General features: G+C 43.9%; 1 protein-coding gene across 4 annotated transcripts in view; it reads left to right on the top strand.

The window, feature by feature from the left end:
• The window catches only part of LOC307074752 (myocyte-specific enhancer factor 2C-like), a 16,162-nt gene extending 663 nt beyond the window's left edge, over positions 1–15,499 (top strand). Inside the window, exons 1-10 of one of the 4 annotated variants that reach the window (XM_079735046.1) lie at positions 85–240; positions 3,247–3,410; positions 5,223–5,426; positions 10,837–10,980; positions 11,458–11,650; positions 12,244–12,288; positions 12,619–12,782; positions 13,192–13,321; positions 14,080–14,203; positions 15,010–15,499. In XM_079735046.1, the coding sequence (XP_079591172.1) occupies positions 3,357–3,410; positions 5,223–5,426; positions 10,837–10,980; positions 11,458–11,650; positions 12,244–12,288; positions 12,619–12,782; positions 13,192–13,321; positions 14,080–14,203; positions 15,010–15,412 (1,461 nt within the window). In that variant the 5' untranslated portion in view covers positions 85–240; positions 3,247–3,356 and the 3' untranslated portion in view covers positions 15,413–15,499. Of the gene's footprint in view, positions 1–84; positions 241–3,107; positions 3,156–3,246; positions 3,411–5,222; positions 5,427–10,836; positions 10,981–11,457; positions 11,651–12,243; positions 12,289–12,618; positions 12,783–13,191; positions 13,322–14,079; positions 14,204–15,009 lie in introns of those variants that run through there. The other 3 variants (XM_079735047.1, XM_079735045.1, XM_079735048.1) reach the window with 3 other exon arrangements.
• Positions 15,500–17,469: the final 1,970 nt, after the last annotated feature.

The raw sequence follows: 17,469 nt of genomic DNA, 5'->3' as shown, positions 1-17,469 counted from the left end.
TCCCGTTACACATGTCCGACATGTCCGTCTACCAGTGAGATACATTGAGTGAAGTAAGGTCGTTTTTTGGGGGTTGTTATTTTTGTACGTGTCGGGCCAGAGGTTCGTTTTTTAAAAAGGAATTCGTGGGGATCAGTCATTGTAAAAACTTATTCATCAACTTCGGCCGAGACCAATGCGATCTGTGGTGGACTACGCTGTCACGGCCACATGTGGACCGGAGCAGATGTGAACTTCTCGGTAAGATAAAGCGGACAGAGTTGAATAAGCCATAACGTGACATCACAGCCAGGGTTCTGCTGCTGCTGCTGCACACAACATGGACATGTAGGCCGTTCACGTTCTCTAAAAGGACCTTTTCATAGAAAAGTTTTTGCTTTTTCCGGGGGAAAACCTAAGACTCGGCATTTTGTTTATTACAAAGTCCTTATTATTTCAGGTGCTTATGGTTCTTAACAGCCCCTGCTGTTTCAGAAGTTGTGAGCTAGAAAACGGTTTTGCCTTACCTATCCTAAAGTTACATGTCAGTTTTGCTTTTCCTGCCTCGTTTTTGAATAAGCTCATTGACTCTTTTACAAACCCATCTGTCATGTAGGACTTCTGTTAACCCACACCTCAATGTCTTAAACAGTTCGTCCGGATGAGGCCCATTCATGTTAGACCATGAAATGTGGCAGACGAGGAATCCATTATATAGTTTCCTGTCACGCCAACTTGGTGGGCTTTTAAACCCAAACAGACTCTAGTGTACGACACTATCATATCACAGCGGTGTCTTAACACCTATTGGACTATACAACTTTAAGATTATTATAGGGTGGTTTTAGTTTCGATGTGTTATACTCCATGTGGGGCCAATAAACCATGGGTTTACGGATACACCCCATCAGGGCAAATATCTGGTGGAATTTTACAATCTCCAACATTGCTTTAAGCTACTGTCTAACGTGGGATACTTCGCTCATATGATATGCTATTAGAGCTTTACAATGCAATATCACCCTACTTCTTCATCGCCTGTGGTGGGAAAGAGCTCAGACACTGTGCGTCTTTGTTTAGAGTGTCTAACCGTAGCACAGTAGCATAATCAGACTACTCATGTATCTTATTGACTTACAAACACTGGTTTCACTGTTGGATTATCCTGAAACTAATGGGGGGGGGGGGTTCATTTAATATCCCAATATAATGAGTGTGTATTACTGTATTGGGGTTGGGATGGATATATTTATAATTATATTTATATATCTGCTCTCCCACACACCCTGGCGCTCTCTTCCGCACCAGTGCCCTGCCAAGTACTACAAGGGCAGTGCCACATGTCGCTCTGCTGGCATGTACGGCCGCACTCTGTAGACACACGCAGAGACACAACAACACACAGTGTGTGCGCACTCACTTGCATGCTGTGTGTGTGTCTTTCAGTGTGTGTTTGTGTGTGTGTGTTTGGGCGGACACCAAACAACAACAACCAAAAGCGTACATTTAACGCAAAGTTTAATGGTAGGACTTTTCTTTAAGATTTTTTTTAATTGGAAAGAGGAGAGGGAGAGAGAGAGAGAGAGAGACAACGATGGAGAGATAAAGAGAGAGAGAGAGGCAGACACAAATATGGAGAGAGTGAGCAACAGTGAGAATTAAAAAGGAGAGAAAGATATAATCAGCTTGAGAGAGAGAGAAAAGATGGAGGGTGCGTGGAAGAGAATAGACAAATGAGAACCAACTATACTAATTGAGGACAAATGAGGACGCATCTCTCCCAATCTGGCTCCCATGCCTTTTCATTTGCCAAACTGGAAACCAGTCCTCTTGTTGTTTGGGGTAAAGAGTTCACTCTCATTTATGTTTCTTTTTTTTCCTCTGTGTCCTTTTTTGGTTTACGTGGCGTCTAAAAATAGCAGCAGCAAGTTTGTAGTGTGGGTGTGAGGGAGCGCTGAGATAAATGCATCAGGCAGTGATCACAGATTTAACTTCTTGTCACTCCTGTTAAACGGCGAATCGTGTGGAGTTGATCTTTGTCCATCTTTCAAATATTTTATTTTCCCTTCCTCCACTTTCCTAGCAGTGACGCATTCCTGTTTGAGTGTCTGTTTAGAAAGGCAGGGTTGGTTTTGTGTGCATGTGTTTGTATCTATGTGTTTGTGTGTGTCTATGTGCGTGTGTGTGCATGCATGCGTGTGTTTCTGTCCAGATCCTATTAGAAGCAAGGTGAAGGTTAGGTTGACTTAGTCTCTCTCGCTGGACGTTTACAGACAAACAACTTAGGTCTTTTAACCTATGGACCCCACTTGCCGACGGCCATTCTAGACATTCTAGACTGTATATTAGACTGTATCCACTGGTGTTCCATGTTCATCTCATCCCGTTAAGAATTTGTGGTGAAGGGAATCGCGACTGGGATTGGGCCTTATTGACCTGGTGACCATCTTGGTTCTAAACACTAGCTGTGTGAACTGAATGCGGCATTCCACATTCAGTTCCCCCCACCAAGCTAGAGTTTAGAACCAAGATAGAAGCAAGATAGAAGCAGGATGGCGAGAGAGCCACATGGGATGTTTGTTTGGCTGGCTAGGGGTGAACCGTTAAGACCAGACTGTGCTGGACTGGGCTGGATTAGGGATCTAGCTGCAGGGAGTACAGGAAGTCGAGGATCATTCACGTGTGTATGGGCTGTTATTTTCATAGTCCATGTGTCTAGCGGTAAGGTTTTCAGCAAACGTTTCAGTGGATTCTTCGGTTATCATTTAATGCTCACCGAGCTTAGAAACGTACAAAATAATGCTCACAAATAAGGTAGTGGTAATGGCGGTTGGTTAGTGGTTTCAGCTACTGTGTCTGCCTATCTATGCAAGTACGCATGTTAGTCTAGACCTGTTAGATTGTTGTTCTCAATTAATAATAAGAAGGACAAGATGTGAACAGTGATACCACAACACTGTGGTGACACATACTTTCGTTCTATTACTAAGAAAACATTTAGTGTTTTCATTGTTTTTGTAACAATGTCTTTTCATCACAATTGTATTTTTGGACGAGGCCCCAGTGGGTTGTACCTTGAAGTACCTTAAGGGAGTTGGGAGAGGCCTTTAGTGTAGGGTTTGGAGGCCAGATTGTCTGGTTAGAGGTGTTTGGCTCCTCAGTGACACAATGACACTGTAAGATAAGCAGTATGATAAACAATCAATGGAGAATAATGTGGATGACATTCTGTTTTTAACTGTGACTTGTTTTTCTCATTTCTCAAAGGAACTCAAGAATTGTGACGTGATAGAAGAGTGAATAAGAGACTTCCGAAAGGATCTGGATGTGAATAAGAAGAAAAACTTATAAGAGATAAGACACGACAAGAGACAAAGATGGGGAGGAAGAAGATTCAGATAGCACGGATCATGGATGAACGCAACCGACAGGTACAAACACGCTTAAATGTAGCTTCTAACTCGTAGCCGCTAACTCGTAGCCACTAACATGTAACTGCTAGATGTTGGGTCACATGTAGCCCCTATCACATGGAAGATAACATGTAGCTGTTAAGATGTCGATGCTATCATGCAGTCGTCAAAACCTTGAATCTAACACATGGATGCTAACAGGTTACCTAACCACTAAGATGTTACTTACAACACATGGATGAAAACATGTAGCCGCTTACACAGGGATGCTAACATGTAGCCGCTAAATTGTTTCTGCTGCTCACAGGTTCTGATAACAATCTGATAGCATGCCATCATGAGACCGTCACAAGTTCTTTGTGTCAGTGTGTGTTTATATCAGTTGATGAACTGTCATGACAACTGGAATTTTTTTGTTGTTGACCAAGGTGTAATCGATCTAATCAGTTCAGTTCAGAAGTTATGTTTATTACCAAAAAACATTGCCGGCACCCGGGGGATTCTGTATAGTTTCTAGGGTGTTCCATTTTCCCCATAATCTATCAGATTTGTTGAATCTTTTATCTTTTTTGAACGACTTCTAAACCCTATCTTTACAGACAAGCCTTTCTATAGACCTACATCCCTGTCTTACCTTTTGGTTACATTGAAGTTTTTGTTTTAGGTTTAGTTTGGTCTGTCTCTCATTGTGCTTTGTTTTATATTATTTATTATTTCTTATATTTTTGTGTGTTTATTAAGCACTTTATAAATGTGTGTTTTTAAAAGCTTTACTTACTTACTTACTTACTTACTTACTTACTTACTTCCTAATGTCACTGTAAACAAAGATAGACAAAGGCCTGTTTAATTAAATGTTGTCCCTAAAACATTGAACTACACGTCTCTCTCTCTCTCTCGCTCTCTCTCACTCTCGCTCTCTCTCTCTCTCTCTCTCTCTCTTGCTATCTCTCTCATTCTTGCTTTCTCGCTCTCTCTATCTCTTATTCTCCCAAACCACACACACACACATACACACACACACACACACAAACAGCCTAAGGCGGAGGTAGTGGTTCCTTGCTTCCTGTTTTCACAGGAAGTGCAGGCACATGTGCTTCCTGACCCCTGCAGATGGGCAGTACTAACATCGTCACAATCCTTCCGTACCACAGCAAACTGCTTGTGTGTGTGTGTGTGTGTGCGTGTGTGTGTGTGTGTGTGTGTGTGTGTGTGTGTGTGTGTGTGTGTGTGTGTGTGTGTGCGTGTGTGTCTGTCTGGGTGTGCATGTTTGTGTATGTGTTTATCCTTAAGCCTTCACTGTTTGTGGGGCAGGATAGTCTAGAGGTTTGGGTTTTGGCCTCCCCAACGTAAGATTCTGGGTTCAACCCCCATGTCCGCATCTTTGAGCAAGATGCCCTACCTCCACGTGCTCCTTAAAGTCGCTGTGTGTAACATCTCTACTAGCATGTTGCTTGAAATAACCTGAGCATAACAATGCTGATCGATGGGGATTTCAATCAATTCACATCCTATACTGATATATTCCACAAAAGTAACCTGCTGGCCAACCCGTACCTATTTCTTTGTTTACAAGAATCTTACTACCAAAACTCCCATAACCCCTCCTACTCCCACGACTATTGAGTTCCCGCCTACTTGCTGGGAGGGGCTAAATATTACAAAGCAAGGACATGTCCCCAAAAATGATGTGATTTTATGTTTTTGACCAATTGACTAAATAGTCAACCATAGTCCAACAGTACACAACCATTAACCTAAATGTATGACACAAACGCAAAGCAACAATCCAAAGCTCACACTCCCGATGGCTCTTTCCCCCCCCCCAAGGTGACGTTCACCAAACGTAAGTTCGGCCTGATGAAGAAGGCGTACGAGCTGAGCGTTCTGTGCGACTGCGAGATCGCCCTGATCATCTTCAACAGCACCAACAAGCTGTTCCAGTACGCCAGCACCGACATGGACAAGGTCCTGCTCAAATACACAGAATACAACGAGCCCCACGAGAGCAGGACCAACTCGGACATAGTGGAGGTGGGTGGCAGACACACGCACACACATGCACGCACACGCACACACGCAGACACACACACACACACACGCACGCACGTACACACACACAAACACACACGCACGCACACACACACATGCGGAAAGCTGCACAACATGTGTGCCACTAGTTTAACACAGGAGAGATTCATTCACTTGTAGGCATACTTGTACGAGATTGAGGTAAATGTGGAAGAGAGTTGGAGGTAAACCAATGTTTTAATTGAACAGGGGGAATACAAGTAAACTATTAAGAAGTAGCTTTACTTGTAATTGAATTAGAAGTACCCTTGTAAACAGAGAGTGAACTATTAAGAAGCATTGTTTATGAGAAGAGTTTGAGCAAACTAGTTGGATAAATTAGAAGTGTGCTTGTATTATAGTTCAAAGTAAACTTGTAAAAAGTTAAACTCATTCTAAATCTAATAATTCTAAATTCATTTATAATAAAGTTATAAGTAAACATGTAAAAAGAGAGTAAACCAGTAATAATAACCATAAATTAACTTGCAATAAAGTTAGTAGTGAACTTGTAAAAAGAGATTAAACTAGTAGGAAGATTTATTTAATAATGGTTTACTAACTAATAACAGTTAGTAAACCAAGGAAGTAAAGCATCAGGGTAAAGAACAAGAGTTAGAAGCAAACTCTTAAGAAGATTGACCAGTAACCAGAGAAACCAATTGTGGTTCTTCCAGTGACTTTGGCTGGACGCTGTAGGTACATGTGAGACAGTACATGTGTGTCTCATGCCTGTTGCTCACACGTTTGCCGTGTTACGCGCCCGACACGAGTTACGCCCCAATGGCTCCTCTACCATCATGATCCAGAACAGGGTTTACCCCTGGGGTAATCTGCTGTAATCTACCGCAATCCAATTTACCTTGTTACCGTAATCTCTTCAGATCTTAGCCAATCAGTGGAGACCTAGCTCCTGCATCTGTCTCTGCAGCACTGCACACCACAAACTGACTTTGTTATCATTATTTGACCCTCTTTTAGCACTTCATCCTGTTATTACATTGATTTCCATGCATTAACTCACAGTGGGTTGAGGAGCAGAGATCCAGTTAAGGCTCTATAGTCTAGGTCTGGTGAAGTTCAACTAGACCTAGTGAATAGTTTTCAAACGTTGTTTGATCATATCATTGGAAATCACAAAGAATTGATCCTTTCCATGTTATGATTGGAAGATGAGCAGGATATGAGATTCATCACCCTCTCTTAAACACGTTTAATCTCTCTGGTTTGGCAAAACATAAACCTTATCTAGTAGGTAACCTACATTAGTGGTTCCTGTTATGAAGAAGATGAACCCTCCCGCATAAATCCTACGTAAGCTTGCTAATAATACAATAGGATGTATTATATTCACCATGGATCTTCAAAATAAAAGCCAGCACACCAACAGACAGGCTGTGGCGGAACCCTCCTATCTATTATGTGGAATGTGGATAGTTGTGTAACGGTGTTGTGATGCTGAGTCACTGCTGTATGGGACGATATACGGAGGCGTGGGTTAGCGCTGGGTTCATGTTTGGCTACACACACTTACTGCTACGGTGCGGAGCTGTGAAAAATCTCAACCAGAAATATCTGCTACAAAGGAATGTACTAGAAGAGAGGCGCCTTTGTTTAAAATCATCTTTTTTTCACCGACGGAGGGGTGGGGGTGTTGGCCAGTGTCTCCGCTCTGTACAGGCTGCCTCGTGGGCTAGCTTTATGAAAACTTGGTTCTTTGTGGCTATTTGTAGTTTGGAGAACTTCTAACCCCGTACTTGTAAACATGTTTGTTTCTCGGCTTGGCTGCACAGTGTAACGACCGGCTTGTTCCAGGGCCGCAACAAAGAAGGGAGGTCCGCTACAACAAACAGCTTTAATTAAACATATGGAGAAAACATAAGATGGGGTGGGATGAATTGTTTCCGGCTGTTACAGTAATGTGTGTAGGTGTGGGCCTGCAGTGAGACAATCCTGGTGTAGTGTGGGTGTTAAAGGGGGAGCAAAGTAAATCCAGCATGAAAGGTCCACTATTTTTTCTACCAGTTGAGATGCTGATCAGACATTACAAGACATTTCACAATCGACTCGATAGTGACATCACACGTTGGCATGTCAAATCAGATACCATATTAGACAGGCCATAAATGGTCTTTAAACAAATACAAGTAAATGGGGAAATGAGTTTTTCCTGGTAAAACGCAATAAAGCTGTAACATTTAAACCAATTTCAATGATTCGTCTTAAATTCATATTCAATCCTAAATTTTACATTTAAATAACTTTTTTTTTGTCAAGCACATGCAGTCAATGTGGCACCTATCTATGTATATATTTCTATGATAATGAGGACCTGTATAGAGCAGACAGAAATACAGGGAAGGGTAAAAATAGTGACTAAAGAACACATTAACACTTCAATATAGACTATACTATGTATGTCTACTGGTGATTATAAACTGAATATCAGGGGAAGGCTTCTAAACTGTATTTATCGCTATTAACTTCCTTTAACATTTCAACCCAACCATCTGAAAACGTTGTCGTCGTAGCAACATGGCACGACAAACCCTTTGAACAAAACTTTGGGCCGATCGATATACTCGGACCGATTTGTTAGCAGAACAGCCCAACTCTGACGCAGTGTCCCTTTCAAGGGTGTGTATTAGATTAGAAACAGCTGTTTTGTCATGGTGTACAACACAAACGCACACATCCTCCTACACACACACACACACACACACACACACACACACACACTCTCCCGCAGGAACCAGAGTTCTCTTTGTGTTGGCTGAGGTCCCTCCCTGTTGAACGTCTGGAAGCCGGTAGTGTCGGGCTATAAATAGTGCAGCGCGGCTAAGAATAGACCTGGAGCAGGCTCTGTGTGTTTGTGGGAGTGCAGTTTCTTCTTTTTTTTTTGCTTGCGTAAAATACGTTAGCGTAGGCTATGCAAGCCGTGAACCGCTACTGGAGCGAACCAAAGAAGTGACAGCGAATGAAGAACGGTGTCGTACTACTGAGTCACGTCGGTCTCTGGTGTCCGCATTACCTCACTGCTTCCCTCCGGAACCGAACCTACGCCTACTCCCCCATGTCTCGAGCTAAAACCCCAAACCTACGTCGCAGATTTCATGTCTGCGTCTTTAACGTGTCAGAGGTTGATGTGGAGAGGTTCTTAGCCTTGTGATTTTCGCAGAGGAACAGATTGATGTTAAAAAAGTTTAACTCATGTTTTTTATTTAAGGTACACACACACCGGGTCCTTTTCTGGGTTACTTTTAAAGCTGTAATTTGTTAGAAGGAGTGTATGAGGCCGTCACTAGAGATGCATGTTGTTTAAGCGTATTCCCTATAAGTCGGTTAACATAACAGCATTCTGTAGAACAAACAGCAGTTATAGTTGAGTGTTTAAAGCAGGTCTACCACAGTCACTGAACACTAAGAATGTTTTCCTCTTCCAAATAAAGTTACATCTGGTCGATTTTTTACACTTAACACAACTAGGCATGATAAACCGCAGATACGTGTGTGTGTGTGTGTGTGTGTGTGTGTGTGTGTGTGTGTGTGCGTGAATTAAAGAATGAGAAGGGCAGCGTCTGGGCACATGCGGTGTGGGCGTGGCGGGGTCTAGGTGAAGGGGTGAAGGATGCAGTCATGGGCTGGTTTATAGTTCTGCTGTCCGGCGTCTCCTAGCACAACACATCTTCAGCTGCCCGCCAGTCAGCTGTCTGGACCACCTGTCACCCCCCGTTACCCCGACACACACACACACACACACAAATGCAGAGCTACATCTCCACGCAGAGCTACATTTGCACACACACACACACACACACACACACACACACACACACACACACGTCCACGCAGAGTGACACACACACACACACACACACACACACATGTCCACGCAGAGAGAGACACACACACACACATCCATGCTGAGACACACGTACACACACGTCCACGCAGAGCTACATACGCACACGCACACACACAGACCCACAACCACACAAAGAGAAAGACACATATTCATGCAGAGAGACACACACAAATCCATGCTGAGACACACACATCCACGCTGAGAGACACACTTCAGGGCAGAGAGGCACAAACACCCACACATCCCCGCAGATAGAGATACACACACACACACACACATACACACACACACTCACCAAGGTAACACTAAACTGCATTCCTGGAAGTATCAAGGTTAACCACAGAATGCATGCGAGGGTCCTTAATAAGTTTGCTTGTGAGTGTGTGTGGGGGTCCTAGACTCATAATAGATTGTATTGTAGGGACGTGATTTTCAGTGTTAACGGCTACGGCTGAAGACTTTCGCTTGATGTTCCATGAAGGAATCGATGGGTGAGAGTGATCCTAGATCCCGTCATGCACCAGGGGTAGGGGGTGGGGGGCGTGTAGGCAGTGTGGGGTGTGGCGGGGGAGAGATGTCCTTCTACGGTAGTGCCCCCAGTACTGGGGCTTGTATTGGCGGTGGCTGGGCTGAGCCACACTCCTTTGCTGCCAATGTGGACAACAGGTGGACGTGACCAAGATGGCTGGGCGAGTTACGCTAGGCTAGCACTCGCGCGCACGTGGGTGTGAGCATGTGTGTGTGTGTGTGTGCCAACAGGCTGTACATTGCTGAGGCAGGTCAGCAGCAGCTTACACAAGTGTACTTTGGAGACATGGCTAAATAGTGTTGTACTTTAAAGACAGGATATAGTATGGTTGGCAAATGCCTCCAAACTGCGTGGGGTGAAGAGATGGGAGCTCCTATTTGCACACCAAATAGTTATTGAATGCCAAATTAATTTGAAATCAGACTCACAAATTTGTTTACACATGTATATCTTGATCTTAAAGACACAACTTGGGGCTGATATTGTACTTTTGGATTGTTTAAAACTGCATATACATACCCCCATGAAGTCCCCTACTTTACTGTAGAATCGGCGGCCCTTAACAAGTTTCGCTGGTTTTGTGGAAACCTTTCCGATGGCGCCCCCTTGTGTGTGAAGTGTACATTTCTGTATTCCAGTTGTCCTTCCAACGCAACGAAGTTCCCTGTAATGTTCCATGTACTGACTGTCTTCTTACATTTTAAACTACAAACCCAAATAATGTATTTATTTGTTTCTTTTCTCTTTCTATTCTCTCTTTCCTTCTGTTGTTTCATTCTCGCCTTATTATTTCTCCCTTTCATTTTTCTTTTGCGCTTTTTTGGATTCGTTCCATAATTTCTCTCTCTTACTTGCCTTTTCCTTCTTTGTCGCTCTCTATCTTCCATTCCTACCATTCCTTCCATTCCTTTTATAATTTTTCTCATCTCCTCTTTCCTTCTTTCCTTTCCTTCTGTACCTCCTTCTTCACCCCTTCCCAGACGCTGCGTAAGAAGGGTCTGGGCGGCTGCGACAGCCCTGACATTGAGGCTGATGACTCTGCGGGCCAGAGCCCAGAGTCCGACGACAAGTACCGCAAGATAAACGATGACATCGACCTCATGATCAGCCGGCAGAGACTCTGTGTGAGCGACACGACTCATGTTTCACTACTGATAGCTCATAGCCGTAGCACCCGGTGCTATGAGACCGGGGTTAATCTCATCGGTCAAACCATGTACTCATCTTAAAGGCTCGCGTCTGCGGATGCATGGAGGCTATTTATAAGCATATCTGCTGTGAACGATGCTCGGAAATTTGGTGACAGCATGTTGCCCTGGCGCATTTGGAAATTAAATGCTAACTTTATTTAACACGTTTGGTACAGCAATCGATTCATTCAAAGTGTATTTGTTTTTATAGAAAGTAAAAAATATACAACACAGAGTTAATTCAAGTTGATCTTAAATTAAAAAACTAGGTAAATAAAACGAATTAGATCTGTACATTAGTTTCACATTGTGGCCACTAGCGCCCACTATTTCAACACTCTTCAAAGGTAAATCCTACTGTGCATACAGTACTGGAACATTGTTTGAATCCTCTTCTGTGTTTCTGTCCAGCAGGCCATGCCCCAATCTAACTACGACATGGGTATCTCCATCTCAGGGAACAACCCCGGTGGACTGCTGTACACCCACCAGACTGTAGGGGGCACCCTGACAAACCATAACCTTCTGCCCCTGTCTCACACACACCCGTCTCTACAGAGGAACAGCCTGTCCCCACATAGACCCCCCAGCACTGGAAATACTGGTACAAACTGGATTTGTGTTTATCTTACTGAAACACTCGCTTTTAATACGTATTTACTTAACTTCCTTCATTCCCTTCTGCAACGCTTCCTTCATCAATTACTTAATTAATTACTTAATCAACTGCTTCATTCATTCATTAATTCCTTGTGCCCTCATATTGAAGACGATTAAAATCTACAATTATTCCTTATTCCTTAGTCTTTGTGTTAGCCTTTGTCCCGATCAGAACACAGAGTCATGACATAAGGTCAGCCCCGATGTGAGGGCTAAACGGCAGCTATAAATGGAGTGGACTGCCCACTCACCTCACGAACCGGGCATCTCGGTGACGATGATGGCCATTTAAGGAGCAGTTTGCTTCAGCCTCACTCGGACAAGTGGCAACTCATTGTTGATCATTTCCTCCTGATGCTGGCAGAGAGTACACAACACTGTAGGACATACTTTAAGCGGGCCTTGTTTTAGAGAATATGATATTTTAATATTTTATATTAAAGTTTCATTTTTGTATATATTTTTGTATGTTTGCATATTCACTTGTTTATTATGTTAACATAGTTATTGACTTGCATGTTCATGTGATCTCTGCAGGAATGATGGGCCAGGAGCTGTCAAACTCTGTAGTCTCAAGCATCGGTAAGGGATTCACCACATGTGCCTTTAGTCCCACATTCACCCCATGTGCTCTAATACTGTAGACACAACATATCTCAACACATAAACTGTACCTTTAGATAGCCAGAACGGCTACAAACACTATCCCCAGAGAGAGACGCAGCATTTGCCTACAGTATCGCTGCACAAACATTTGCCATTACCCAAGGTAAGGTTAAATGCTGTACCCCTATAGACAGAACAAATACCTGAATGGCTGGGCTGCCGTAGGCAATGTAGAGACACAAAAGGTACTCAAGATGTACTGGCTGAATCAATGTCATTAAGGCAATGAATGTCTTCCCCTGTCAGGTAATGTGGGCTATGCTAACCACTGTGGCTCTCCGGGTCTCATGTCCCCTGGAGGACTGACCAAAAACATGCAGTCGAAGAGCCCCTCCCCCATGGCCGTGAACCGCAAGCCTGACCTCCGACCCCTGCTGCCCCCCGCCAACAAGAACAACATGGCCACCATGGTGAGACGACCCTGCAGCCTCTTGACAGACATACGGACGGACGGACGGCCAGACAGACAGACAGACAGATAGATAGACAATGGATGGAGGGAAGGATATAAAGATAGTTTGATTGATTGGTGGATGGAGATAAGATATATATATATATAGAGAGAGAGAGAGAGAGAGGGAGAGAGAGAGAGACTGAATCCTCAATTAGAAGTTCACTCCCCCTTGCGGTTATGACAGCTAAATGATGTATAAAGTAAAGTGTTAAATTACCAATGTGGCTATGTTGTTTTGTAAGGTTGGTCACTTGTTAATATTCTCCTCTTATTATTATTTCTCTTCTTCATCTTGTTAATTATAACTCTCCACCAAACGGCGTCTACAATAGAGTTTGATGTCTATCATGTTGTTTCCCTTCTAGAACCAGAGGATAAACCACTCCCAGACTGGCCAGACACTGACAACACCCGCCGTCTCCATAGCAACCCCGGGCCTCACTGGCCAGGCCATGGGGGGGTATCCCTCCCCACTGTCCAGCTCCTATGGCACAGGTGTGAACCAAACCCTTTGATTAAATTGCATACACCTCTTGATAAAAGCACAGAGGTACAACAGGTTGAACTGGGAAACCCACTTGGATAGAGTGTTATTGCATGTTGTTGTTGCACTCACGGTATTGTAAGAGGCTTTGGATGTTCCATCAAAAAGCTAATATATATTATTACATGAAAGAGAGGGCCAGAATATAGTGGTTAGGGTGCTGACTCCCAGCCAAAGTTTCTGGGTTCGATGCCCAATATCTGCAGACCATTTGGGCACCCTTGAGCAAGATGACCCCTAAAAAGAGCAGACTAACTAGTGACCAGTCATGTTATTAGGAACTGTGTCTCCTCAAGAGTTACCCAGTCATGTTATAATGAACTCTGTCTCCTTGAGAGTAAACCAGTCATGTTATTGTGACCTGTGTCTCCTACAGAGCTAACCAGTCATGTTATTATGAACTGCGTCTCTCCTACAGCTAACCAGTCATGTTATAATGAACTCTGTCTCCTTGAGAGTAAACCAGTCATGTTATTGGGACCTGTGTCTCCTACAGAGCTAGCCAGTCATGTTATTATGAACCGTGTCTCTCCTAGAGCTAACCAGTCATGTTATAATGTACTCTGTCTCCTTGAGGGTAAACCAGTCATGTTATTGTGACCTGTGTCTCCCCCTTCTCATGTTATTGTGACCTGTGTCTCCCCCTTCACATGTTATTGTGAACTGTGTCTCCCCCTTCTCATGTAATTGTGAACTGTGTCTCCTCCAGAGTACTCCCTCGGCGGGGACCTGTCGTCTCTGTCTGGGTTCGGGGGCTCGGGTCTGGGCTCGGTTACAAACTGGCAGCAGCAGCAGCTCCAGTCCCTGCAGCACTCCACAATGGGGCACATGGGGTGAGCGCTGCCTTGTGGTTTGTTTGTGTATGCTAGCCCTCAGCGCTGTTCTTCCCCCTCACTCGTCTTGTTCTAGGTCCTTGTCTGTCTTTGGGTGCTGAGGGTCCTTTCTTTTCTGCGTGCAAAGTCCTCTCCTTCCGTTTGCAGAACCTTGCGAGAGTGTTTATCCTTTATTTCAGGTTTTAAATAACAAAAGTAAAGTTAGCAAATGGATACCAAATATAATAACTATTGTATTAGTTGCCTGCTGTTCTCTTTCTGGTTATCCATATTTTGTGTTCTAGAACCCTGTTTATCTAACCCTCCTGTGTTCTCGAACACAGTGTGCACATCAGTCCTCTGTGTTCTAGAACCATGTTTAAACATCAACCCTCTGTGTTCTAGAACCCTGTTAAACATCACTCCTGTGTTCTAGAACGTTTTTCAAACATCACTCCTCTGTGTTGTAGAACGCTTTTTAAACAACACCCCTCTGTGTTCTTGACCAGATTATGCTTTACTCTTCTGTGTTCTAGAACGCTGTTTCAACATCACTCCTCTGTGTTCTAGAACCATGTTTAAGCAACACTCTTCTGTGTTCTAGACCAGATTAAACATTATTCCTCTGTTCTAGAACGCTGACTAAACATCAGCGGCGCTGTTGTTTAATCAGAACGCTGTAATCAGAATGTTCTAGAACGCTGTTTCAACATCACTCCTCTGTGTTCTAGACCAAATGAAACAATACTCTTCTGTGTCCTAGAATGTTACACATGACTCCTCTGTGTTCTAGAACGGTGTCTCAACATCACCCTTCTGTGTTCTAGAACGCTGTGCCAGAACTCCAATCTGAACCTGACCTCGGCTCACCAGAACCTCCACATCAAGTCCGAGCCGGCGTCCCCTCCCCGCGACCGCGGCGTCGGCGGGGGGATGGCCAACCCCCGGCTGGGCGGCAACGGCCTCCTCCCCAACAACGCCGGCACCACTGCCGGCTACTCCACCGCCGGCGTCGGACGGGCACCGGGGGACTCCGGTCACTCGCCGGACGACAGCGCGTCCAGCTGCGGCAGCTCGTACGACGGCGCCGACGACCGCGACGAACATCACCGCGGCAACAATGACAACGGCAACTGCAACTCCTACCTGCTGCAGCCGCTGTCCAGCCAGGAGGGCCACCACAGTCCCACGCTGAAGAGGATCCGCCTGTCCGAGGGGTGGGCCACATGATGCAGCCCCCACCCTGGTCAGGGGGTAGGGGCCACCACCCAGAGGATGGAGGGCTGGGGGGGAGGGTCCAGGGGACCCTAGAGTTACTATATAGTGTTCAATTCATATTCTTATTGTACCGAGTGGAAGTGTTATTCAGTGTGATGGGTAGAATGTACAGGAGAGGGATTGAAGCAGGGGGGAAGGAAAGAGGAGGCGAGCGTTTGTATGTTTTACGACATGCGCTACACAGGGGTGAGACCGGATGTACAGGTTGAGGACACCAGAGGAAGTTCTAGCTTCGACCACAGGTTGGATTTGTCATGGAGGAGGTTCAGAGTACACACGGTTCACCCACATGTGTTTGCACTAAAACGAAGGTGAAATATGTGCGTGGGTTTGTGTGTACGCTAGGGGCATAAGTTGTGAAAGCCGTGGTTGAAATGACTCAGGGTGGTTAGAGTGGATACGTACTGAGTGATTGAAAAGTCACTAACCCCCCCCCCCTCTCGCCCGAATGCTTTCCTGCAATGCTGATCGAATCGCAGCGCCGTGATTGGCCGTTCTGAACATGTCTTGTTGCCGGTTCAACATATTTTGCAAACACAAATATCGTAGACGGTGTGCAACCTTTTTGAGTTGAGACTGGAAATGATGAATAGAGATGCGTGAGAAAAGAGGGAAGGAGGGAGAGAGAGAGAGAGAGGGGAGAGAGAGCAGGAAAGAGACGTGCCTTTTATGAGAGCGGAGAGAAAGAAAGAGAGAGAGAGAGACGAAGGAAATAGTACTAGAGAAGGTTTAAGTGCGTAGATGTATAGTGTGGAGATGTTTTCTGTATAGTAATAGTAATATACACTCATTTGCAACTGGTTGCATTAAAAGTAGGGCTTGAACCAATGAAAGATTTCACTTGACGTGAAAAAAAAAAGCTTATTTAGAAGAACTGTCGGGGCTGTTTTAGTGAGCTCAGGAGTTTTGGGAGGATTCACGTATAGAAAAGCAATATGTTTTACCTCAACTCAGTATAAAAATGCTTTATTGGAGCCATTGTCTGCAAGGTGCTTGAAATGTTCTGCTAAGCCATAGCCAGTGTAACTATTACAACTTTTTTTAGGGTCATATTTACTACAAAAAATACAGCAACTTGTTCCTACCTTTGATAAAAAATGACTTTTGGAAAATATCTGTTTATAATACTGAATCATAGTTTAATCCAATAAGATGATAGGATATAGAAATATGGCCCAGTAAACACAAAAACCAGCACATTGTGTTGTTACTAACATTCAGGGAAATGTAAGGCAGAACTAAATTAAGGAGCCCATTGGTATTTTCTGCACAACAGATCCAAAATGACATTGGAATTGCACTATCAATTTACAAATTTGATGGACTGTTACACGCCCATATATTAATTTCATCCTGTTGTGCAATCGGTTCAGTAAGGTTGAACACCAGCTGGTCAAAGTTACTAAAGTAAAAACTGAAACTGCTGCCGGCAGACAGTAGTATTGAGTTAAGGGAACGGGAACAATTAAGAACAAGAGACATTTTTAATAAATACAGTCACAGAGAGACACTAACGCAGAGCTGGCTTTGGGTTTCAATTTGAATATTCTGGTTTAAAAGCTGTATATCTGGAGTGCAACCCCTCAGCCTAAGCTAAAGTGTCCATGAGCCCCATTAAGTACCAAAGTACTTGGTTTAAATGTTGTATTAAAATCATCAGTGCTTGGTTTGACATGATGACATTTAATTTTTTATTTTTGTAAGGGCGGAGCCCAAATATGTTGTCACGGTAACTCATAGCACACCCCTGATTTGCTTTGTCAAAGGCAAGACGACGGTTAGTCTTCCTCTTGGGGATATATGAGTCAGAATACCGTAGCGAAGCAAAGGATTTACACTAATTTAAACTTTGGGTGCGATTATGTTCACCTAGCATGTCTCATTATACGTGTTTCTGAATTCTGTATTATTATTATTATTTTGCCTGTATTTGTTAAATTGGCCATCTTGTACCTTGAATGTACATGTGAAGCCATCATAAACTGTTGTTACTTTTGGTGTGAATGTGT

The sequence above is a fragment of the Pollachius pollachius genome, assembly GCF_949987615.1.
Source record: "Pollachius pollachius genome assembly, chromosome: 4".
Classification (NCBI taxonomy): domain Eukaryota; kingdom Metazoa; phylum Chordata; class Actinopteri; order Gadiformes; family Gadidae; genus Pollachius; species Pollachius pollachius.
This window is presented reverse-complemented; position numbering and strand designations above follow the sequence as displayed.